Source organism: Oryx dammah, unplaced genomic scaffold, assembly GCF_014754425.2.
Source record: "Oryx dammah isolate SB20612 unplaced genomic scaffold, SCBI_Odam_1.1 HiC_scaffold_8, whole genome shotgun sequence".
Classification (NCBI taxonomy): Eukaryota; Metazoa; Chordata; class Mammalia; order Artiodactyla; family Bovidae; genus Oryx; species Oryx dammah.
This window is the reverse complement of record NW_024070192.1, coordinates 23985434-24011681: the sequence shown is the minus strand read 5'-3', so window position 1 is coordinate 24011681 and position 26248 is coordinate 23985434. Positions and strand designations below refer to the sequence as shown.

Sequence of the window (26248 nt, the reverse complement as noted above, 5' to 3'; positions counted from 1 at the left end):
TATAAAGCAGCTTAATATGATTCTGGTACTCATGCTTTCTTGATAAGGACCCAATTCTCATGTTATCAGGTAGTACAAAGTCTGGGATGAAACAGGTTAAGGAAGGTAAGAAATCATGTTGTGACTTTGACTATATAAACTCTTGGATGGAGTGAGACAATAGCATTGACTTAGAATTCATTGTGTACCCGCCATTCATTCCAACTGCCCTCAGGAGCTCACACTCTCATGAACGAGGCAGCCTGAATAACAACAGTAAAAAGATAACTACAAGCTCCAAGTACCAAGAACATGAAATTGTGTATATGACCAGCTTCTGTAACAATTGAAGAAAGTTTGATACATTAAGGATTAATTAATCACAGAGGGTTTAAACATGTGCTTAGCTTCACATATACAAACTCTGAATACTTACATGGAGATAACACATTTTGAAGAGCATTCTCAAAGGGAAGGAGAAATAGGGTCTGAGAAAGAGGATTAGGATCCTAATAATAGGCACCTAAATAATTCAGGGGATTGGAAGCTTCACAAGGGCAGGAAACTGACCAGTCTTGTCCATCACCACATCTCCAGCTCCTAGTGCAACGGCTTGCATGTAGTAAGCACTTAAGAATGTTTGTGAATGAATGAATAGAGAGGAAAAGAAGGCCACTTTGAAGGTGAGAAATGATTTTTTAAAAAAGAATATGGAGGCATATATCCTGAGGAAACCAAAATTGAAAAAGACACATGTATCCCATTGTTCATTGCAGCACTATTTACAATAGCTAGAACATGGAAGCAACCTAGATGTCCACTGGCAGATGAATGGATAAAGAAGCTGTGGTATATATACACAATGGACTATTACTCAGCCATAAAATGGAATGCATTTGAGTCAGTTCTAATGAGGTGGATGAACCTAGAACCTATTATACAAAGTGAAGTAAGTCAGAAAGAGAAAGACCGATATCGTATTCTAACGCCTATATATGGAATCTAGAAAAATGGTACTGAAGAATTTATTTACAGGGCAACAATGGAGAAACAGACATAGAGAATAGAGTTATGGACATGAGGAGAGGGTGGAAAGAGTAACATGGAAACTTACATTATCATATGTAAAATAGATAGCAACGGGAATTTGCTGTATGGCTCAGGAAACTCCAACGGAGCTCTGTGTCAACCTAGAGGGGAGGGTTATGGGAGGGAAGTTCAAAAGGGAGGGGCTATATGTATACCTACGGCAGATTCATGTTGAGGTTTGACAGAAAACAACAAAATTCTGTAAAGGAATTATCCTTAAATAAAAAATAAATAAACTTAAAAAAGAATACGGTAATTATTGCCTTGAAGAAGCGAGTGTGTTGAGCTCAGAGAAAGAAGACCCATCAGTGCAAATAACAGACTGTTGACCACTAATTGCTAATGCTGATCATGTTTATCCCCACAGATGAAGAGCATGATCTAGAAGAGGATGAGAGTGGCACTCAACAAAAAGGAGGTATGAGAGCTTCAAAAATGTACAGGTGCTGGGTAGGATATTCAGGCTTCCCACCAAAGAAAGCACCGTTCTCTGACTACAGACATTACTGGACTTGCTAACTAAGAGGGTACTGGTGTGTTGACCTCAACAGCCCCGAATAAGATGACTAGACAGGGAAATAGCTCAACCTTAAAAGTAGCCACCCATTCACTTTAATTAATGTTCCCAGAACGGCTAAGATTTATCCTAAAGAGGGTGAGAAGCCGAACCAGATATTTATTTTTCCCTATCGGTATTTCTTAAATCAGTACAGTGAAAATAGAATTGCCTCATCTCTAAAAGATCAGAGGATTGAGAATGGAAAGAATGGAAATGTCTCCTGTCTGAGAGGCCCGGAGATTGCAAGTTCAGAGGGGAATGGAAATGTGTCAGATCTGAAAAGTGAGCGTGGGGTGAAGGATAGAATTGCTTGGTGATGCTGACTTCTGATGGCCTGGTTTGATTCCAGGCACATTTGGAAATGAATATGTAACAGGTTTGTTGAATACAAAATTACATCTTATTCATCCCAGACTGTTAACCATGCTTCAGTCTGTTAGTCAGCCCATCCTTTCTAAGGTCAGATGCCCCTCTAAAGCCCCTCAAGTCGACCAGGGTCCTAGTCTATCATTGTCTGTAAAGGAATATATGATGTACAGGCCACCTCAAGGACATTCATGCCATCGGCAGAGCCTGGAAGTGACTGATTTAGATACTGGCTGACTTTTTCTTTGCGATCCCACGGAAGTCTTAAGCCTAGGGATTCTTTCCCTCTTTCTGTCCTTTTCCCCTTCTGTTTCTCCAGTCTCTCCACCTTTTCCCGTTCTCCTCTTTCTCTGTTTCCTCGTGCCTTTTCTTCTCTTCCTAATCCATTCAGCAAAGCCCACTTCCTGGGTGAATTCTCCATGGGAAGTGAATATGTAACAGGTTTAGTGAAGGACCCAGTTTCTCCAAATGAGAGAAAAAACAGCAAAGAGGCAGGACCAGAAGTCACGAGCCAAAGCCAAAGAGAAGTGAAGCAAGTATGACAGGAATGTTAGTGTAGTTTCAAGTAAGGACCTCGTGACTGTTAGCGCTTGTGATTAAGTCCACTGTGAAATTTTTTTTTTTTTTTTTACTGTTCTGCTTGCTGTACAGAATTCCAACAACAACAAAAGGCTGTTTCTTTACCAACCCATATCCCACATATGCCTTTTCTCAACCAACTTCCCTCACTGGTGCAGGAAAGAAGCACTTCGTGTGGACAGCTTGGGTGGAGTAACTAGAAGCTTCTTATGGTCAACTTTATATTAAACTCCCTTCAGGAAGCAGCAGCCTTCTGGCAAAAGACTAAAATTCAGTTTCAGACTTTTCCCCCATCTCATTTCTTCCCTCTACTCCTCTTTTTAAGGTTCAGTCTGAAGAGTGAGGAGAGATTTGTCTCTTAACTGTTCCAACAGCTATAATCCAAATACTTCTTTAAAAAAAAAAAAACAAAACAAAAACCTTTGTTCCTCAAGCTTTCTGCCTCCAAAATAGGTGTTGTTAAAGGGCAGTGAGCTCTAAATACGTTTCTATGGTTTATACTTCCCACCAGTTATAATGATTGGTGACTTAGGGATTAAAAAGCAAAAGAGGACTTTTCCCTCTCTTTGCAGAATCTGAGGCAAGAATTTTTATTATCATTGTATTTACTTATTTATTTATTGAATTTATATGATGCCTTTGCTACAAAGGAGCTATAGAAATGGCAACAAATATGTAACATCCAAGTGTCATCACTTAGCTTTAAAACAATAAAATATAGAGGTTTGAGGGAAGGGTAGACATATAAAAGGCAAGAGCTCCAGGACAGTGTAAATTCTTCTTTAATAGGCAAGCTACACAAGTTTGGTTCACTTGGGCAAGTCAGGTGTCACATGCCCTTTGAGGGGGAAAAGTATTTTCTCCTAAATGATACCATGGCTACCAGGATTACCTTTAAAATCCACATGCTTTTCTTCACTATTTCAGGGATCCTTTCCCTGGAATGCTGTGCTTTTTCCCTGATGGAATTGCTAACATTTTTAAAGCCCAACTAAGATCTTATCAGAAGAGAGAGAAAAAAAGAATTCAGTTTATCCTGATTGGGTGTTAATGACCCTGTAAGATGTAATTTCTTTTATTTTATTCTGTTACCTAGAAAATCTATCACAGCCTTGTAGTATTGATTGTTCAATCTATAAAGAGCTTGGTTTACAGCTTGACTGTTAGTAACAGGGTTATTCTAATGAGTGACTCTTCAACACCTCAGATTTTCACTAAATCCTAACCCATCAGCCTAACGGTCTAACACTAAGTGTCTTTGGCGATGATAGCTTATCTCCATTCTCTATCATGAGAAGGCATGTCCAGGTAGCCAAAAGTAAAACTCATTCTCTGCTGTGTGTATGAAAACTGGCCATTTGCTTGGCTATGCCATGTCAGATCAAAAGCAGGGCTGGAAGCATGAATCATCCTTATAAATGTCAAACCTCTGGCCAACGAGGATCTTGAAACAGGTTGTTTTTGCTCTGAAGTTATGGGCAAACTCAGCCAAGGAGGAGACCATTCAGTCATTTCTGCAGAAAAATGATTGCTGATGAGCTTTCCATTTCTGGGGTATTTTTTCCACTTTAGTGGCCGCCAATGGAGTAAATTATTACATAAAAGAAACAGAGGGAATCCACAGAGGTATTTACAGCTCTTGTTAATACTTTTTGAAACCTGTTTTCCAAGACCAAACATGAGTGGATTATCACCCAGCTATAATTTTGGCCCAATAAAAGGAACACACGAGATGAAAATTAGAATCTGTGAATGTGCCTGGCTTCAAGATCATGCTTATAACATTAAGAACCATAATAATTTCAAAACTGAAAGTCTTAATCACTCAGTTGTGCCTGACTCTTTGTGACCCTGTGAACTGTAGCCCTCCAAGCTCTGTCCATGGGATTCTCCAGGCAAGAATACTAGAGTGGGTTGCCATTCCCTTCTCCAGGATGTCTTCCTGAACCAGGAATCAAACCTGGGTCTCCTGCATTGCAGGCAGATTTTGTACCATCTGAGCCACCAGAGAAGCCCAATAATTTCAAAACTCAAAGACTAAAAAGCTATGAAAACAAACAAATGGTATTGTTTAGTGGCTTTTCCTGTTCTGGTATCATAGTCAGTAGAGCTTGGCAAATTTTTCTGTCTTTCTTTCTGAAATAGCTAATAAGTTATGAGACTGAGTCTGCTTAATGGACTGTATGTACACAGTGGCCTTTATGGGCTGGTCTAGAGAACATTTCAAGTCCCTTCCAATGGGCCACTGCTTTGGCCTTCTTTATCCTTTTCTCATGCTTTAGCAAGAACTGGCTTTATCTGTTTTCTCCTTTTGTCTCTGTTTTCCATAATCTATTAAGTAATTATACCCAGGGCCACATTGGCACAGTCCTTTTGCTTATCAAGAAAGTGTAAACAACATGCTGGCTTGCCTTTAGCCTCTTTTCCTTGGTCACAGCTTGAATTCTGGAGCTACCCAATATCCCTCAAACAGAAACCCAAAGTGACATGTGAACTCTGGAAAGAGCATGGTCAAGCTCTGTTGTCCCTAATGAGCGAGGCAGGCAGAACCATGTCCGCTCCTTTCACCTTAGAACTCTCCACACCATGGTGGCTCATTTTTGAATATCGACTCTGTCAATAGTAGCACCAACTTGGCCTCCGTTACTAGAGAAATGACACTATCACTGGTTATAAAGACCTGGTGTGGAATGACAAATGCTTTGCAATAAATACCTAGAAAAGAGAGAAAAACAATATATTTTTAACTTGCTCTGCTTCTATTCTTCCTAGGACATTTTGCCTGCTTGCGGGCATAGCTTCTCTTACATGGGATAAAAAAAAAATAAGATGCTGCCCCTTTTTTTCCCTCTAGTAAAAGTCTTCCTCAGCTCTGCTAGCAATTTAAATGCTGTGATCATACCCATTAGCTTTTCTATCATTGTAATTGTTGTTAATTGTTATAACTGTTTTAGTTATTAGTGGTGTCATTATTGCTCTAGGTCCTCTGTCTGTTTTATGCTGAATATATTAGTGCTTTGCTTTTGAATTACCAGGCTTTATTTAGTGCAGAGTTACGTTTTTTGGAGAGACATTGAGAAATGCTGGCATTAAGCTTTATTCTTTTGTTTTTCATTCCAAATGGACAGACTGGAAAAAAATAATTAGATGGAATAATGTCCTCAAAATGAGAATGAGGATGTTTTGAATTAATTAAATGGTCAGAATGCTGCACCATTTCTGATCTCAGACTGCTGCCAAAGGAATGTAAACCTAAAGGAGCCTCAGACCCTCCCAGAGAGTCCATCCTCTCTCAGGCTCCCAATTCGTTACTGGTCTAAAGACATCCTAGTCTCCTCACACATCCTCTGTTCATAGGAGTGCTGGGCAAGCCTAGGGAGAAGCTGGCCTGGCCCAGCAGGCTCCCAGCCTTGTAGCTCTTCCTGGGACCAAGCTGCAGGAATAAAGCCCTCTGTGGTCTTGTCTCTTCCCCTCTTCAAGATTTTATCAGGTTTTTGTGTTACAACTTAAAGCTTCAGGGAAAGCTTCCCTGATCCCTCAGACTATGTTAGATTCCCTGTTATACGCAGCACCCTCAGATTCTCGTTTGCAGATATATCACAATCGTAAATAAATAAATAGTTGTGTGACTTTGTTTCATGATGCCGCCCCTGCTGGATGGCAGCCCTAAGGGTAGGGACCATGTGTATGGCCCATGCAGAATTCCCAGTGTCTTGCATGTTTGCTGAAGGCTGAAGAGTGAATGTAGTGAAGTTGTGTGCACATATACACATAAATGCCAGTCACCTGTTTTAAACTGGGAGTCTTCAATAGAGTCCAGTCTTGTCCAGTTAAGGCATTCCTCCACCCTGATTTCATTAATACCAGGATACCTCTGTTTAGACTGCCAGTCCAACCTCCTCCCATTTTTATCCTTCATTCTGCTTATTTTCCAAAGCAGCATTGTAATGGTTCTGATGATTCCAGTTCTTGGACTAGGCTAAACGATCTCCTGGATTCCTGAGTTCTATCTTCTTTGGGCCTTTAGCTTATGAAGAACTGAAAGTGTCTTCTACCTTTAGTTTTTCTTGGAAGGTTTTTGTTTTTCTCCTAGCTTTTTGTATTCCCTATGATCTGCTGTGCTTTTAGAATAGCTCTTTTTCCTGGTATTCTCCACAGATGTCTTATATATCCAATATCAAATCACTTTGTACATAGAGACTCAAAAAGTACCCATCATATCAGGGAGCTGGCCCACACGCAGGCACGTGGGGGAATACACCACAGTGCCCATCTGCTAGGCCAGAAAAGGCCAAGATAACTTTGTAAGTCTTCCTATTTGAAAACCTCAAGTGATGTTTTTTAAAAGTCTGTTTTTATAAAATGATTTTCTTTACCATATATAAATCCATGAAACATATTGATGTCAATGTACTTTTCATTCCTAAACTTAGCCAAAATCTTGGCATGCATAATCAACTCCATTACAACTGAAAATGCATTATATCCTCTGGGAAAACTACTTTCACTTTTCAAGAACTGATATTTTTCTGTTGTTTCATACACTGATATCCCTGCCAAAATATGCCTTGTCTTTTCAGTAATTAGCATTTTTTCCCAATGGTTTTTTTTCCCCAAACATGTTCATAACTCTGTGGCAGAATGTTTCCAGTGCAGTCATCTCATTTGCTGCCCTCTGTTGTCTACTGAATATATAAACACTTTCTGTGAAAAAAAAAATATCCTTGAGTTTCTATATGGTTAACATTTTCACTTCTGTTTGCAATATCTGAATCTTAACTAAATAGCTCTCTCTCCTCTGTTTTGTACACTTTAAGGTTCCTACTAAAGTTCTTTCCCTGAGACATATAAGGATCTTGTTCTTCTGTGCCTTTATTCTTTGAATCGCACATAAGTTAGGAACAAGGAGGAAAAAAGCAAATATAGGCAGATCTGTCCCCGCACTGCCCACTTCTCTCCACCTATCCCGTCCTTAGCAACCAGCACCATCACTCTCACTGGAGGGTCAAGACAAATGAAGGGAAAGGTGGAAACTGGCAAAATAAGGTGCCCCCCAAATCACTTGAGGCTTGATCAGAACCAGGACTCCCGACTCCTGTCGTCAGGAATGTCACCTTTTGTGGGTGTTCTGCCTACAGTTCTCATACACAGTGTCCCTAGGAATGGCGAGCACTGCCACATTAGCCCTGGTCCAGGAGGCATTAGCACTCCTGCCATTCACATCCCCAGATCCTCTCCCACTTTGTACTCTAGTGTTTAACCTTTCCGGGTAGAAGAAGATCAATACAAATTCTTCACTGTTAAGAATCAATGACTGTCCTGTAGCATCACTGCCATCTAGTCTTGCTGAGGAGGCCAGTAAATCTCTCCGGCTGCTTCTAAAGCTTGGTTTGTCGTCTTCAGTTGCTTTCATTTTTAATGCAGATCACTTTGGTTTCTGTTCCCCAGAGGGCTTACAGATAAATCTTGGTAGACATGTTCAGGGTCTACAAATGAGATGCTGGAAAAGGGCCAGCCCACCCAGAATTTAGTTGTAATGGATGAGACACCCCCTTGGTTCCACTTAAGAACTGGGCTATTCTTTTCCACATTTATTGGTAATTACCTCATATAGTAAGTACCTGGGTGGGAAGTGCAGGATGAAGTTCCCATGTAACAGAGGAGGCCAACCTGCAAGGCTGCAGTGCCGATCTGTGCTGGCTGACTCAGCCTTTCTTATAAACAGGCAGAAGTTGGAGACACCTCATTCCTTCAGTGCATAATAAAAAGCAGCATTTGATAGTTTAGATAGCCTGTATGAAGAAAGTCTGACAGAAAATCTCTTTGTGCTGCTTACTTATAAACCAAGTGAAAAATAACCTGCCTGATTTTCTTTTATTAATAAATGAATATATTTATCATTTTATTGAATAGCATCTGACTAAGGATGATCTGTAAACATTTAATGTTAGTTAATAACCTCCTTCTCCCACAGTCATTTGCTCTTGCTGAGTGTTTGGCTGTATCTCATACCAAATCCCTTGAATCTTAGGTTTCCTAGGGGCAATATCAGAACCTTGTTTCCATTTGCAGCAAAAATGTGGGCTCCCTAGAAAAAGACAGGGTCCTTTTAACTTTGATTTCTCTTCTCTTTGATCAGTGGACTATGGCAATTATTACCAGGGCCTATGGGATTGCCGTGGTGACCAGTCAGATGAACTGTCCTTCCAACGAGGTGACCTCATCCGAATTCTGAGCAAGGTAAGGGTTAGAGTGTGGGGCTTAGATCAAAAGTTGATTTTCTCACTCCTGATGATGTAGTCACCCAGCCAGAATTATCCCATGTCATATACTTTTCATGTACGTATTACATGGCCCCCTCACACACAGAGTAAATCTCCATTGTTTTAAAATTGTCAAAGTTTATTTGAAAATTCAGATTCAGGAACTGATTTCCAAATTTAAAAAATACAATAAAGTAGGCACAGTACCAAAACTATGCCAATCAAAATTTGATCTTTTTAAAAGGGTCTATGTGATGCTTAAAACATCATTATCATATACATAATTTACTACATAAAATACTTTTGAAAATATTCTAGCTGGGTCAGCTGCCTTATTTCATTTATAGATAAACAAAACTGTAATATAATTACATATGCAGGAGGGAGTCAGAGCTAGTTAGGTCAGTTGATTTGAATAAGTGCTGTAAGGCCAAGATAGTGAATCCAACCCACAAGGGCTAACTTTATTCTCTTCCTCAGTCACAAAGTTAGCCCCTAGCCACAGCTAACTACCTTACAAATGGTGGTGTTGAATACCAAAGAATGGGCCAAAAAAAAAAAAAAGATTATTTCAGATCTATCACCGGTGTGAAGATTTAGAACTCATGGGTTACTCTTTGAGGGATCAGTAGCATCATCTTTGTAGAGAAAGACTGCTCATATTCTGTACAGGTGAACTAAGGAAATAAATTTCTGTCCCTGAAAAAAAAACTTATTAAAAAGTTCTCCCTCCACGAGATAATATCAACAAATACATTTTTGAAAGAGGCACAATTTGCTCTTAATTGTTCAGTATGTGAACTCCATGGGCTTCGAGGGTGGTGCTAGTGGTAAAGGAGATGTAAGAGACGCTGGTTCGATCCCTGGATTGGGAAGATCTGGAGGAGGGCATGGCAACCCACTCCAGTATTCTTGCCTAGAGAATCCCATGGACAGAGGAGCCTGGCGGGCTACAGTCCATAGGGTCGCAGAGAGTCAGACACGACTGAAGCAACTTAGCACACATACTCAGGTGAACTCCATAAAGAAAAATTGAAAACCCATTGTGTTATTAACCCATCATTTGCCATTCATCTTTATTCTGTGAATGTCACTCCCTTGGCCAGATGTTTGTCTCAGTCTGAAATATCCCAGAGCTTGTTAGAAAAAAGACCAGGACTGATCAAAGGTAGCTTCCAGCAGTCCTCTTTGAACTGGGACCAAATTCAGATCCAGCCTTCTTTGAGACAGCGGGAGGCCTGCAATCCCTGCTGAGATCACAGTCTTTTAGTGATCTCTTCCAGACTCCGAGTTCAGCACCCACCTTAGTGCCATTCTGGTGCAGCTTCAATACACCAAGAATAAATTGAAAGCAAAGAAGGGAGTGGACATTGGCCTGATTGGTATTTCACATGCCCGAAAGCAAGGTTTGCCGTGTAATAGAATTTGTGTACATTACCACGCTGGCATTACAGGGGTAATCGAGTTATCCATTCAGGTGTGACCAGGCCTCTGTTTGCCCAGAGCCTGCAGGTGAACAAATTAACTGTTTACATTGTCTGAGGTGCCTGCAGCAGGAGGGGGGAGAACAGAGCCAGACTGTCTGCTGGCCTCCTCTCTCGGTCATGATTATTTTGTTTGTTTTGCATGTCTTTGGCCTTTGTTAATGGCTTCTCACTGGGGGTCCCTTTCCTCCATTTAGAAGGGGCTGTGCGGTGACTTGCCCAGTAGTACAGAGCTGTCTGTGGTTGCCAGGGCTGTTGTAATTTTGAGATACCAAAGAACATGGAGACCTTCCCAAATCTGGATTTTTTTTTAACCATTCCCTCTTCCCCTCCTCCATTACTGAAAGCTAATATATCAGAGTTTAATTCAGGGGCAGTACATTGCTGCGTCAATTCTGTCAAGCTTCTTTCTCTGTCTTTTGGAAGGTCCTGAGTCTGTTGTCATCTCTTACCTTGATAGTAGCACATTTCTTACCCTAAAAGCTACATCGGTTGCCTCCCTTCTTCACGTTGCTAACCTCTGCATGTCAGGGAAAGAAATGAGAAGCTAGAAGCATAACTGAAGGTTCCCTCATAAAATTTCATTCCAGTTAACGTTGGCTTGGGGAGCATTTCAGATTGGATTTACCTTTATTATATTATTTAACTCAATAAGAGTCCTTGGACAGGAAGCAACCTTAAAAGGCCACCCAATCCATTCCCTTGCCTCTAAGAAGCACAAATGAACCAATTCAGGCAGATAGAAAAGGAGATTCCACTACCATTATCAGCTGTCTGTCTATTCAGATGTTCAGTTACTCCTAATCTCAGGAATTTTCTCTCATATGGAGCCTAAATTTATTTCACTTTAGCCCCAGTTGCACTTGTGGTAAAGATCCTGCCTACCAAGGCAGGTGATGTAAGAGACGCTGATCTGATCCTTGGGTTAGGAAGATTCCCTGGAGGAGGGCATGGCAACTCACTCCAGTATTCTTGCCTGGAGAATCCCATGGACAGAGGAGCTGTCAGGCTACAGTTCAGAGGGTCTGAAAGAGTTGGACATGACTGAAGCGACTTAGCACGCGTGCATGCAACCCCAGCTGCCTTCCTTTCTTGGAGTCAGTTATACTCTGCAGCCTGCCTCTCACACCTGTAGGAACAGAACTGACTCAAGTTGAGGTTAGTCCAGAAAATTGATATCTGGAAATCTGCATTTTACTTTTCTCCCTGACCAGTAGAACCTTTGTCAAGCAAGAAAAGCCTGCTTCTTAGGAACCTGGAGAAGTCAATTTCCCTGAGACAAGACAAGATGCAGCTCAGCTTACCTGGAGCGGTTACCTTGCCTGTAAAATGAGGGAGTTGGGTTAGACCTCTGAGGTTCCTTCCACCTCAGACATTCCCGGTCTAAACAAACACGGTGAGACTGACAATGCAAATCTGCTGAAGAAATTCCACACAAAGATGTGTCTTAGCTTTAATTATTTTTTCAGATTAAACCAAAAAACTCCTACGTTCTTTTGTTTTGGACCCTCATAAATGCATCTGGCTTTTCCCTCTGTCTTTGTATGATGAGAGAAGTATTCTGAGAGGCAGGGGGTGGCAGGTAAAGAACAGGCAGCGCGGTGGGAATTGGGGGTAATAACTATTCTTGGGTTCCTGCTGCTTCCTTCTGCTTCTTTCTCTCTCCCTCTCTCTTTTTTTTTTTTTTTTTTGGTTTGTTTGTTTTTGAAGTATAGTTGATCTATAATGTTGTGTTAGTTTCTAGTGTACAGCAAAGTGATTTGGTTTTACACATATATATTCTTTTTTAGATTCTTTTCCAGTATAGCTTATTATAAGATATTGAACTTAGTTCTCTGTGCTATACAGTAGGACTTTATTGTTTATCTGTTTTATATATAGTAGTATGTATCTGCTAATCCCAAACTTCTAATTTATCCTTCCCTCTCCCTTTCCCCTTTGGTAACCATAAGTTTTCTTTCTGTGTCTAGAGTCTATTTCTGTTTCATACATATCATTTTTTCATTTTCATACATATTATTTTTTAACCTGAAAACTCATATCATATTTGTCTTTATCTGATTTACTTCTCTGATAATCTCTAGGTCCATCCATGTTGCTGCAAATGGCATTATTTCATTCTTTTTTATGGCTGATTAGTATCCCAGTGTGTGTTTTTGTATGTGTGTATATATACATATATATACCACACTTGCTATTTTTTAATAGTTGCCCAAGTATGACCCAACCCTGAATCCTAGAATCCTCCAGCCAAGAGAGTCTGTTAGGGTCTAGGGTTTTGGGGCAGGAATGATCCCCCAAAGAGAGCTACTTACCCTTTAAAAACCTTTTTTTCAGAGAAGTTAATTGGTTGGGTATCCAAATGCCCATCGCCTGTCCTTAGAGAAGCAAGTTGTCAACAGGTGGTTTATTTATGTGACCCTGAGCAAAGTCACTTCATCTTGCTAATCCTTAGTTTCCTCATCTGTAAAAATTGGGATAATTTCTATTTAAAGGATGTTGTGATACTTACATTAAAGAATTGTGTAAAGAAGTGCCTAGCATCTAGGACGATAACTATGATTATAGTCCCCTCTTTTCCATTAACAAAGTAAAATTTTTGAGGTCAATGTTGGGTCCATATTAGGAGTTCAATAAATTAGTGAATTGAGAGAGAGAAAAAGATATCCTGTCCTGCCAACAACACTTCACAGAGACGTTTGAAAGCTTAAAAGATCCTCACTTGGGAACAGAAGGTCATCCAGTGAAGAAACTTTACATGGAAATGCACTGTGCCTTTCCTGATCTGAGAGAATTCGTCACTGGCAAAATAGGTCAACAGCTCAAACTTCTTTGAGGAGGGGCCAGAGCCGTGGATCCCAGCTCTGAAACAGTAACCAAAGACACACTCAGCAGGACCCCTCTTGCCTCCCCTAACACATCTATACATTCCTAAGACCCAAAGTTGCATACCCACATAATGCACTGAGTTCCAATTTGGGTTGCAAATATATTAAAAGGAGACTTTAATAACAGAGAGCTGTGCATCCATCCCTTTTGGACCCAGATATTTCTGAACAGCTCTTTTGGTGTGGGTACTGAACTCCACTTCCGCCCATGCAGGGACGCAGCTCAGGCCACAGCAGGGTGTTCAACGCTCTTCAGTGGCTCCAGATTGTGGCGCTTGTGCAGGCCTCCTCATACGTAACCGATGGCTCCTGAGAGCCTGCCTCCCGTAAATTACTTCCCACGATGCCTGCGACCACCGCAGAATTCAAGTTTGAATAGAGCAGGAAAAAGGTGTTTGAAAGGCCTGTTCACTCAGCTGCATTTTAATTTCCTTTTCAATCTTGTCCCAATTAATTTCACAGAATTAATCTCACAGAAGCAAACGCGGCAGCACTGAAGCTGTGGTTTTAGTGTGGCGGTCGCTCTGCCTGAACATGAAATAGGAGCTAATATAAAAATCCATCTGCTGTGTTTGAAATACACACCGGCTGCTGCTCAGTCCTGTCTGACATTCCAAACATCAACAGCGGGGAAAAGTGATTTGGGGGTTAGTGGCCATCAGTACTTGGCAGGGGTTCAACAACAGGTGTACTCCAAAAATCCATTCAGCTTGGGCACCAGGCATGACAGGGCAGGTGCTGAATCACCCTCTGTGCAGTAACACAACGCCCTGGCTTGATTCCTTTTATCTGATGATCTTAAGGCCCTTCTGGGGACCAGCACTGCTGTGGGCATTTATCGTAAGTGGGAGAAAGGGCAGTAAGAAGTCTCTGGTTGAGTCAAGCCACAGTTTGCAGCTTACAGAGAAGTGACTCTATCTTCTTGGCTTAAAGGTCTCTCACTAGAGAACCTTCTTCTAAATAATAAAGGTGTTTGTTCTACTATTCGAGATAACTTAAATAAACACCCATTTAAAATTTAAGCCTCCTGTTCCAGAAGTGATTTATAGTAGTAACATGAGCTGTCCAGCAGATAAGGGCAAATGAAAGAGAGAGAGGAAGAGGAACTCTTTCTCAGTTGACGAGGAAGAAGAGGTCCCTGAAAGAGGTCTTCCACTTAAGGTAAACAGAGTTGATAGGCTGCATCTCTTGCGCTTATGTTGGTGTACCTCATGAGTTGGCCCTGGGCTCTTCCAGAGTTTGTCCTGCTGCTTATTCCCATGGAAGGCAGCCTTGGAGCAACGAACTGGATGCCAAGAGAGGTGATACTTACACGGGGCCGAGCCAGGGTTAGAGATATTCTCAGCACCCACACACCAAGCTGTGGCTGTCTTCTCTGCTGGTACAGTTGATATGGGAACAGGGAGCCTTACAAGCATGTTTAATATTGAACGTACAATGCTCTCAGAGGGCCACAGGTCTTGTGTGGATGAGGATAGACCAGTTTCATCACCCTGGGTTACATTTAGCTCCCAGCACTGGGTCATAGCTACTTAAATTCAGGGTGGATCGTGGCTCCCAACCCAGCACCTAGTTATCTGAATGCAACAGGCCTGCCCCACCACACCTGGACCGTGTTAACGTAACACCATGTCTGTTATAATGGGATTTTTAAAGCCCAGTGTTCTTCACCTACTCCCTCAAAGGACTGCTTAAAGAATGTAGACCTTTCCCCTCCCTTGACCCCATCTCCTCCAGAAGAGATTTGTATGTTGTAAAAATTATCTGAGTGCAGCAGTACTTCCTCTTTTAAGTGTGCTTAGTTGAATGTGACAACAACCCTCATAAAAACAGATAAGTTAATTCCTTCAATTGCTTTAAATGAAGGCTTTTTTTTTTTTTTTTAATAATTTCAGGGCTCTGAGGGAAAGGAGGTGTTTGGTGACATCTAGTGTCCATTTAGGACTTCCTCAGGCACTATTACCTTCTGCTTGGCTGAGCAGGGGATGGGCAGGGTAATTTGGGAGGTAATTCAGGGATAGGAAGTGGGGAGAATAGGAAAATACAGGCCTGGGGCACAGACTGCCCAGACATAGCGATGAAACTGATCAATGCCTGCCAAAGAGCTATCATTCACCTCTGACCTAAACAAAGGGGGCAGTGAGGAGGGGTACCATTGGAAAATATCTTTTCTTATTTATGATGATACGTAAAGAGAAGCAGAAGCTGTCCCCATCACCCCATTTCATGTTAACAAGCAGGTCGACACTGCTGTGATGACGAGGATGATGATGGTGGTGGTGTTTTCTCTCATCAGGAACCCCTGTGGGAGGCTATAGTTAGGAGGATGGGAATGGGATTTGGGGTCAGCTGGAAGGCAACGGTCATACACCGGTCAAATTCAGAAGAGGCCATTCCTTTCCCCCAGACAGGAACCAATCGTCTAGAACAAACCCTGGCAGCCTCATTCCTTCCAGGTAATTTTTATAAATGAGGGGACACCCATTCCAAGAGAGGACAAAAGGGAGAGGTGTTTGTGAGTGTGTGTGTGTGTGTGTGTGTGTGCGTGCGGGCGTGCATATGCATGCATATAAACCTACAAGCAGGAGGCCCGACTGCTTATCAACCTTATTCTCTATACCCCGGCCATTTATTATAAACCCTCTAAAAAAAAAAAAAAAAGTAAACTTGGCATTTTCCACTTTAATCTCCTTAGTCCTGAACTTTTGTCCTGGACAAGACCCTTCACTTTCTATACACACAGACACACACACACCCCTTTCAGTCAAGTGGAAAGTCCCAGATCTGATAATTGGCCATGAGACCCAGACAGAAATGTTTACCTAGAACCATATAAGCCATACAGGGTTAGGTTAATGCTCAGAATCGCCTGATACTTTACAAACTCCAGTGTAAAAAAAAATTCCAGCCATTTATTTTGCAGTGAATTTATAACAAATGCTGTTAAAGGCTTCGTCTTTTGACAGAGGTAATAATAAATTCACTGTTAAAGACGGTAGTTTAATTCCTTATACCTCCAATACTGCACAGAATAAACCATATTCATCACTGAGTAATTTTTTACCACATAAATCTTTAAAACTAACCGGTGAAGGCTGTTGAGACTGAAATATTGTGAATTTATTAGATATGCCCATGTAGTATTGGATTCAGAGGTTTCTACTCGAATATATTATGGGGAAAATTTGTGTCTTTAACTGTGACATTCCCTCCATTTCCAACTGCCAGTAGTATAACAAGCAGCTCCTCCAGAGTCAGCTGCACGTTTATCAGACAGAGATTTAGTGATCAACTCCTCACTAATCTGCCAGAGAGGTTGGATGACATTTCGGTGAGATGCTCTATTTAAAAGGAGTCACGAAAGCTTTGTTTCTGTGTAATTATTTTCTCAAAAGGAATTCAGCCTCCCCAAACCTCTGTCCACCAGTGTTTCTTGGTAGTGTATGGATCCAGTTCTCCAACCAAAGTAGCAAAATATTGAAGCAAATTATAACCTCTTGCAAATACACAGGGCAGTAACTTCTATGCATTATACAATTAGTTATGGGGGGCTTGAAGTAACCGGTTAGAACACAGAAAAGCTGGAATTAGCAGATGTTGCCAGACGTGTGGTATTTAAGGCTAATAAAAAAGATTGTATTGATTCTAAAACTAGAAATACAATGATTTCAGAAACCTTACTATTTAAAAACTTTAATCTTGGCATATGACACAATCAAGATACAATTAAATCCTCACATTTGAACAAAACTCCTTTTACTCTTCTATATAAATTTTGAGTGAAAATCTGTGCCTGTTAGACAAATATTCTGAACCTTTCTCATTATTCGCTAGTGAAGTGACATTTCAACTGACCAGTTGATTATATCAAATTGTAATGCCCTCTCCAGTTTCATTAAGGATATATTAATACCGCTAGAATGAAAAATATTTTTTCTTTTAGACGCAGAAATGAGCATCATCTTTTCAGCAAAGAGCTTTGGCACTTTTCTTCTTGCCACTGCTGCTGCTGCTTGCCACTAATATTCTGTATTTGGCAAGGGTTCCAGATACTAAAAACTTCCAAGGAGGATTATGAACTTTTAAGATTTTTTTTAACAAAATAAAATGCATTTCTAACTCTTAAACAAAGGTGAAAAATCTCCTGGCAGTGCAAGATTGCAGCCCATCAGAGTAACTGTTAAAAGACAGAACCCGGCTAGAAAGATAAGCGAAATACCAGCGATTAATATTCAGTATTTTACATTCTAGTCAAGAGGATGTGTTTTCCTTTGTGATGTGGCTCATAGTGTTGGGAGCCAGACTCTGAGCTCTGTCTTCTTTTTGTGCATGAGGATTAAGGAAAAAAAAACAACAAAACAGCAACAACAATCCTGCTCCATCTGTAAATGAACAAACATCTTGATTTTATAGCTATTTGCTTTGTAAAACTGAGGAATGAAACAAAAATTACTGGATGCCTAAGTAACACTTTAATTCCGAATTCATTTACGCTGTAGCTATGTAGTTGTCACAAACCATAATGCAGTATTTAATTAAAATAACAGAAGTGCATCTAGATATGTCCTGGGGTAGCTATCACCAAATTATAGTCTATGCTATCCGTATTTTATTTATGAAACGGCAGAGTCTAAGGTGCAACCAGGCTAATACAAAAGCATAAATATTTTAAACCTGCATTTTTATAAAGGGTTCTTTTCTTCCCTGCTACGTCTTTAAATTTTTCCTCCTTCTATCTTTCACGGGTGTTTTTTAGTGGGATTGTTTTGATGTCGATAAAGATCTCTCTTTGTAACTCTTGCTTTTCAACTATTGACCTCCTGCTTCTTCTGCCTGTGAAATCCCCCATCTGTTGTCATGGAAAGGCTTGTGAGGTTTCACAGGAGCTACAGTGAGCTCAGGACATCTTAGCGGAACTTGGACGTGGAGGGTAGGAGAAAACCCTCTTCAGTTCAGTGTGCTTGTTTCCATACAGTCTTCCTTGCGCCTTTTTTCCACCTATAAATACCCGTTATAGTTTACACGCTTGCTTGCTCTACTTTGTGAATGTTCACATGCAGACATACTGCTCCTTTTCATAAACGCATAGCATCTATCTTACACGCACCCACCATCTATCTCTTCGTTCACATTGGCTGTCCCATCCACCTCCTTGTCTGCAGAATTATGTTCAGCAAGGTTCCGATTTATAGGAAATAAATAATGAAAATGGAACCGACTGGGAAAGATAATCGAAACATTCAAATTGTTATTTTTCACTGTACTTTCTACAAACAGAGCATCTATAAACACCTAGCAAAGGTGTTCACTGATTCCTAAAAAGGAATCAATGCCTATTGGAACATTCTGATCCAGTGGGTCTCTACATTGTATTTTTCCTATTTTGTCTTGTTTTTGGATGATCTAAAATCTCACCTTTTTTAAATGGCAAATGATACCATGTTATTATTTTCATTCTTTCAGCTTCTGATTTATCCTGTTTATAATGACAAGTTTTTATCATCATTTATCCTCTATAAGATAATCCTAAGAATTATGAAATGAAAACAATAACTGCAACCTTTTTAAAGAAAATAGCACCTGCAATTACTGTATAAAGATATTTGATAATGGTAGCATCAGATCACAGCCTGATCCTGTAGCAAGGGTCTTTTAGAGAAGGCTTTCTTATACACACTTGTAATTATTTTAGCCCCTTTCACAGGTCACATAGAAAGTTAATTTCAATAGCTGCTAATTTCCGTCCAACAAGAGTGCGGTACTTTAAACCACCCAAAATAATTGGATTCAAAACAAATTTAGGAAATTGAGTGTGTTAGCAAGCAAATAAAAATATCCTTTTGGTAAGGAGGAGGGTGAAAGTAGTAAAAATGGCCTTTTTTTCTCCCTTCTTTCCCCTTCACAACTTTGCCATTAAAGTTGCACCTACAGCTAGAAGTTTGTCCGTGAAAAATGGTCATTTTGTTTCTCTGCTCAAAGAATGTTATTAAAATGCTAATTTAAAAGAAAAAGGAGTTAAATATCTAGCGATGGTGCATTCTAATTGCAACCATAATGAGCTCTCTAAATGTGCGTGCCCCTGACACACACAGAGCATAAACAGCAGTAAACAGATCATTAGTACCCGCGTTCATTTATTCTGGCGACCTTACCATGACCCCACCGAGGGTAGGGTGAAAAGCAGGTGGATCTGGCTGTGACACCCCCTAGAGGGATCCAGGAAATGAAGCTATAAGCGGTTGTCATGGAAACGCCTATGTGTGCAGATGATGTAACACACCGACAGGCTGTAGGCTCCGCAACTGGGACGTTGCCTTTCCCTCGCCGGAACAATCTTGTGGATTAAATTATTCATTTCTTTAATTCACATACCAAAAGGAATCCTAGTTTTCTTGGTGATGTGCAACTCTTCATTTGTCTAAGGTCTGGAACAGAGTGACTTGTCATCCTCTCTTTCTCCAAAACCTACCCCAGCTTCTTACATTCTAGACCCAAATCAGGAAATCTGACAAAATTAAGTGGAGAAGAGGCAGCGGATATTTGATGCTCAACATCTGTACTTATAGAGAGAAAATCTAAGATTTTAAGCTAAAATTAATAATACAGACAGTGTCCCTTTCTGATGAGGGCATGGTGACCAGGGACTAAATGTATACCTGTCCTGAACAAGATGACTTTATTTGGAGCAGGGCAGGGTCAAAGCAATACCTGATGCAGTGAGAAAAGCAGAGAAGCATCAGCCCCAAATGAACACATCATCCTAGCAAGGTGCAGTGATAAGAGAAAAACAGAGAAGAGAAAACGAGCATCTGCTCACCCCTTCACATGTCCAATTGAGAGAATGGAGATTAATAAAAATAATTCTTTGGAGAATGATTCCACTCTATCCTACCCTGTTTTGCACCAAACAACCTCAATAACCTTACGGCAACAGTAGAATAACTTTTCTTCTTTTTTTTAAAGGAAGCAAAAAAGACGATCTCTGAAAATTATTTTAAAATAAAAAATATCCTGGCCTGCGCCTCCCCCCACTCCACCCCCATTGCACTTTAGATGAACCTGTGATATTGTAGCAATGGCCCTTGAAGTGCAGTGGGGAGGTGATTTAGGAGAATATTAAAGGCAATGTGGAGATTCAAGGCGCCTCTCTCAGGGAGATCTGGAGAAATACGCAGCACAGATGGGCCGAGCAGATTAAACATTTCCGTCACATTGTTTCCAAATTGTGTTGTGGTGCCTGAGGCTGGTACTGCGGTCAGAGCAAAACAGAGCTGTGCGGGGCTGCGAGCTGCAGTTTATGGAATACATATTAATAGGCCGGTCTCACATGGCATCACAATCCTATCAGCTCGCAATGGTGCTGTCTCTATTGTTTCTGAATTCTGCACTGGGCACCTTGCTCCCTCCTGTCTGCAAAGTGTTTACCCTCCCTTTATGCTTCCTCTCTCCTTTAGGCAGAGTTCGAGTTGTGTGTTTCTCTCTCATTCCTCTCTCCACACGGCCCGCACCCCCTGCCCTCTTCACAGGCGGTTTTCTGGTCATGCACACTCTGTGTTTCGTACATACTCCCATGGCCAAGACTGTCCACTGTGTCTGCTTTGTGCACAGGTCCTGCACCCTTGCCTGGCTTTGACTTTGTGATAGCCACTCACAGCCAGTTCGGGACATCAGTTCAGACTTGAAGCTGAATAGTCCCCTGGACTCAGGGCTCTCAGACCCTCCACGCAGCTGACACATTCCACTTCTCAGAACTCTCAGCTTCTAGCCATAGTGAGCTTTGTGGAGTTGCCATGTGCTCCCTTCCCAGCTGCAGTCGCTGGCCACCCACCTTTCCGTGTCCCCTTTCTTATACTCAAAGCCCCCATCCCCAGCCCAGGATCCAGGCTCACCAATGTCCAGGTTAGCAGGTTCCCTGAAATATGGCAATAAATAAAACTAGTTCAGTTGAGGCAAATTTAATGATTCATTTTTATTATGGTTTATAGACCAAAACTTTGACTAATAGAAAAAAGAGAAAACGATTGCCAAGAACTTTAAACACAGTGTGAAACAAACAGCCTTGAGAGGCCCCTGCCAGGCTACCCAAGGTTTCAGCCAAGCCTTGGGCTCAGATCCTTTCACAGGTTCCAACAGCACTAATCCACTGTCGACCCAACTGACCACTTCCTTTCTCCTTCGACAAAAGCTCTTCATAAAACCGTTTGTCCTGAAATACGGGCACCTGTTTGTCTGTGGTCAACAATTGTTTTTCTCAGCAATTGGAAGGGTGCTGAGTTAGAGACTTCAATTTATTTAATAATTTTTGATAGCCTCAGAAAGCATTAAATTTCCAAAGCTGAATTTCAGTAGAGAGATTGCAGTCAAACCCAGAGTAAAAATACGATATTTTTGGCTGACCTTGGAATATTACTATCTACTCTGCTTTGGAATTCAAATTCCCCATCTTTACTAATGATAATGTATGATGCGCAAGCACTAATAAGAGAAATAAGCAATCATAAACCAATAATTCTGTGATTGATTGGACTTTCTTAGACATATATCAAGCATTTATTGATCTTTCATGTTAGGGGCTGATTGATTGTTCTCTTGAAGAAGAATTCTCCTGTTTACAAGCACTGATATAGTGAACTTTGATGGTTAAAAGAACAAAACTATGAGACATTTTCTGGGAATCTTGTTCCACAGAGGCTTATTGAAGCTCAATTCAATGTGAAAAGAGAATGTTTCCATTAGGAACATTCTCAGGGAAAAAGAGGGTGTCAAGCAGCCTGCTCCAAAAGCCATCATGTGGATTTGAATGGAAGCTATGAGAAGACACCACAACTTTTAAGTCACATTAAAGAGATGGGCCTTAGAAAGGATAAGCAAGCTTGGTCAGCCTTTGAAGCAGGAACAGACTTGGCAACTGGAAGGCTGAAGCCTTGGAAACCCAGCATGGCAAGATTCTTGATTTCCTTTCCTTTTGTGTTTTAAAAGAGGGAAGTAGCAGGAAGATGGCCACACTGGGTCAAAGTGCCGATCCAGGCCAAAAAGATCATGTATTTTCCCCCTGAAGTGCTGACTGATAAAACAGTAGAGGGTTCATAACCCTTTGAGAATGTGATGAAAGGTCTGGGACCTCACCCAAGGGACGAGACACATGTACACATGCATAAATTTCACACCAGTTTCAAGGAATTCTAAGATCCCTTCACGTCCATCCAGACATGCCAGGGGTTCACAGACTCTAGTTTAAGAAAATCTGTGCCCTAGAGGATGGTGATTTCCTTTTGCTGGAACAGCCTAGGATTCACTGAGCCTAGAAATTGAATTCTCATCCCAAGACAGGATGGTCATTCCAGGTCATGTCTGTGCTACTCCAGGGGAGCCATGGAAGAGCGTACACAAATAGGAACCAGCAGGGAGGAGAGAAATTAAAATGTAGCAATCATGGAGTAGGGGTATTTAATCTCTTTTAAGGCTTATGATAGGCGCCTGCTGGTTTTCCCCCTGACATCCCCTGACACCTACTGACAGGGTATTTGCAGCACCACACAGGGACTCAGGGCCCTGTGACAGGAGGAGCACCGAGGAGGGCCATGATAGTCTTGAAGCCGTAAACAGCAATAGGAAACCACTGGAGGCAGAGCCAAGCTGTGCAGTGCGCCCGTGGTTGGTGGCCATACTGCTTTTTGTTTATAGAATTTGCTGTTCTTTTTATGGCAGGTTTGGTAGGGCTTTTTTTTTTCCTTGTTGATGGAGATTAGCAGCATAAATCCTTTTATTGTGGTGTGCAAGCCTCCATAAACACTTTTGATTGTTGCTGATGGTGAAGGCTGTGCCTATTTCAGGTTCCCCCAATAATCTGCTCATCCAGGCCAAGAGCGTCTCCAACCAGATTAACGGAGTCCAAATAACTGAGTTCGTTTTTAAGACTCCTTCATTTGAGAGGCTCAAGGAGATGGGGCAGGGTTGATGTTGAGGCAAACAGATGTTTAATCATGCCTAGAAATATTTATAATGAGAACAAACCACATTGAGTGGCTTCTTAAAAGATTTTGCGGCAAGAAGCAAGCACTGATGTAAAAGGTTTGTTTTTTAAATAGCTTTTCATATTCTTATCCAAAGCATCTTCAATTAACCATTTGTATAATTAATGTCTTAGCTCTACCACTCACAGTGTATAGAGTTACGGAGCGGGGAGCCTATATAATTCTGATTCCCTAAATTGTCACTGGTAGGTATGCATCACCCCCCCAACCCTTGATTGAAGGTAGAGACATTTCTGCATTGAAGATTTCAGGCCTCTCGGGACCAACTCAGGCATTTTTCCAGTCAGTCCTTCCAAACATCTGGGCAAAAAGAAGTCAAACTTTATTGAAAATGTTGATCCCAAGAATTCAGTTATCTCTGCCATCCCAAAACTAAAATCCAAGAATCAGCAACTTAATAAAAATGCAGTAAATTAGCACCTCTAGACAAGAGCAGAGTTCATTCAGAGCTGGGGTCTGCCTGACTGAGCCAGTACTCTCTCCATTTTAATAGTTTAATAAAAATTAGCATAATTAACGAACATCTGTATGATCCAGAGTGGTGCAATTTGGCACTTGGAAACGAGGGCTTAAACATGATTGCTGTGAGTTTAATGTTGTTTTAATTCTTTTTGGCACTGTGCAGTGAAATAAACGTTTGGTGGTGATAGTTCTCGGCCGGATCTCATTTGCATTTTTCTCCCTTTGATTATGAGCAATTGTGGACTCCCCAGCAATTCATCAAAGTAGAAATTATTTTAAAATACCTCGTGGTGTTCAGACTGGGCTGGAGCAATGCATGGGGGTGGGAGGTGGTGATAGAAGAAGAGAAGGCCAGAAATTTTCCATTCATGCTTTAAACATCTCAGCCCTGCAGCCTTTTTTGGGTATCCAGCCAAGGGATGAAATCTGGAAAAGCCAGTCAGATCCCAAGACCTATAGGTGCTTTGATTCAACTCCTAGGCTCCCGCAGCAGGATGCATATGGTCTCCGAGACTGCGCCATCCTCCTTACACTTCTGCCTGCTTTTTTGTTTTGAAGGGCAGAGAGTTGATGCCACTCATCCCAGTTCTCACCGCTGTGCTGAGACTACCACATCTGTGGTCGGCAGGGTCAGCACTCCCCTCGAGCAAGGGCGCACTGCCTGGGAGCCCAGCCTTTGCAGCCTCCTGCTGGGCCTCGTCTGCCTCCTCTTTGCACCCTGTTTGAGTTGGCAGACAGCACCTTCCCCAGGCTCAGTCTCTACTCCTGGCATTACAGCTAAAGCAGGATGCTGCCAAGCGTGAGTCAGACCCAGAAGTCTTGAATGGTCCCTGGGGAGAGAATGCCCGCGCTGAGCCCCTCAGGTGATGAAGGCGGCAGCATCTGGCAGGTAGAAGACCACACCTCACACCTGTGTAAGCAAGCTGACTGCTCAAATGACTGTCAGACAACACGGTGCCCACTGTCTCCAGTGAGACAGCAGAAGAGCTAAAGCTAGAACTTCTAAGACAGAGCATGCGTTCCCCTCCACACAACAGGACCCTGGTCGACATGGCCAGTGCAGCAACATGCTAGTGGGAGGCCACACTATAGGGAACCTTAAGGCAGAAACTGCCCTAACTTCAGTGCTGGGAAATAGCAGCATAACTGTATCAAGAGGAGCTTAAAAATGTTTTAACATAGGAGTTCCCTGGTAGTCCAATGGTTAGTACTGCAACTTTCACTGCTGTATCCTGGGTTCAATCCCTGGTTGGTGAACTAGGATCCTACAAGCGTTATGGTGTGGCCAAAAAATAATAATTTTAAAATAGAATGTCCTGACAGGCATAGGCTGAGGAATTCTGGGTAATTTCCCATACAGCAGTGCGGGCTGTAAGGGGAAGCTGGCCTCCCTCCCAGGGAAGGGGGCAACGAGAAGATGCAGCAGGGACCGTGAGGGAAGGAGGCGGACACATTCATTTATTTAAGACTGATTTTTAAATGCTAATACCCTGTTCCTTTTAGCATCAGCTCAGTAGTCTCACTTCTTATGGCGTCTTCATGGGATTCAGGGAGCCATTTGGGAAACTCTCTCTAAAGGCGGTTGCTCGCTTCCTGCCGCAGTCACCAGGGAGGATCTTGGAGTTGGCTGTAACTAAATTTGCTCAACTGAGAGTGTGTATTCCCACTGCACCCCCTCCATTTCTTCATAATCTCATTTTTCGTCGTTGTCGTTGGCTGCGAGGCACGTAGGATCTCAGTTCTCCGATCAGGGATCAAATCTGTGCCCTCTGCTTTGGGAGCAAGGAATCTTAACCACCAGGGAAGTCCCTTCATAACCTCATTTAACAAGGTTTTTTGGGTCCCATTCTGTGGCAGGCACCATGCTGAGAGTGGGAATACAAGAGCAAACAAAACCATCAAGGTCTCTGCTCTCACAGAACTTCCCACCTAGTGACTGGCACTGAGACAAAGGGCGGCAGATACAAGGCAGCATGATGAATTCTTTTCTGGAGAAGCGCAGAGCGCAGCGCTGTGGACCACAGAGCTGGGGCCCCGCTCAGTCACAGAGTGGCAGCAAGGAGTCTCTGGAGAGGCCAGAGAGAGTTAGGAGCTGGATCTGAAGGCTGCTTAGGAGTGAGCCCCCCGGAAGGGAGGGGGGAAGTGGAGGCTAAACAGGCACAGGAAAGGCTCCACAGTGAGAGCCTGAGGCCCAGGGGAGAAGCAGAGACAAACCCTGTTTTACTAAGAGCTCACTAGATCTAGGGGATACGTGACAATGAGTGGGACTAGTTCATGCAAGGTCTTGTCCATCTTTTTAAGAAGTTGACAATAGGCAGTGGAACTCAAAGGTTTTAGGCAAAGCAGTGATATTATCAATGTGCCTTTTAGAAAGATTCTGGCTACAGAATGAAGAGTAGATTGGAGAATAAGAATGGAGATACAGAAACCAATTTGGATATTGCTTCTGTAGTCTTCAGGAGAGGGGACAGTGACATGACCCTAAGTCGTTGCCAATGCAAATAGAGAGAAGTGGATGGAGTCCAGTGATATTTTGGAAAGAGAA

At 41.9% G+C, this 26248-nt stretch overlaps 1 protein-coding gene across 1 annotated transcript in view; it reads left to right on the top strand.

The window, feature by feature from the left end:
* SKAP1 (src kinase associated phosphoprotein 1) overlaps positions 1 to 26248 on the top strand; it is a 292418-nt gene that overhangs the window by 260977 nt on the left and 5193 nt on the right. Inside the window, exons 10-11 of the mRNA XM_040245595.1 lie at positions 1436 to 1486; positions 8712 to 8812. Of these exons, the coding sequence (XP_040101529.1) occupies positions 1436 to 1486; positions 8712 to 8812 (152 nt within the window). The remainder of the gene's footprint in view (positions 1 to 1435; positions 1487 to 8711; positions 8813 to 26248) is intronic.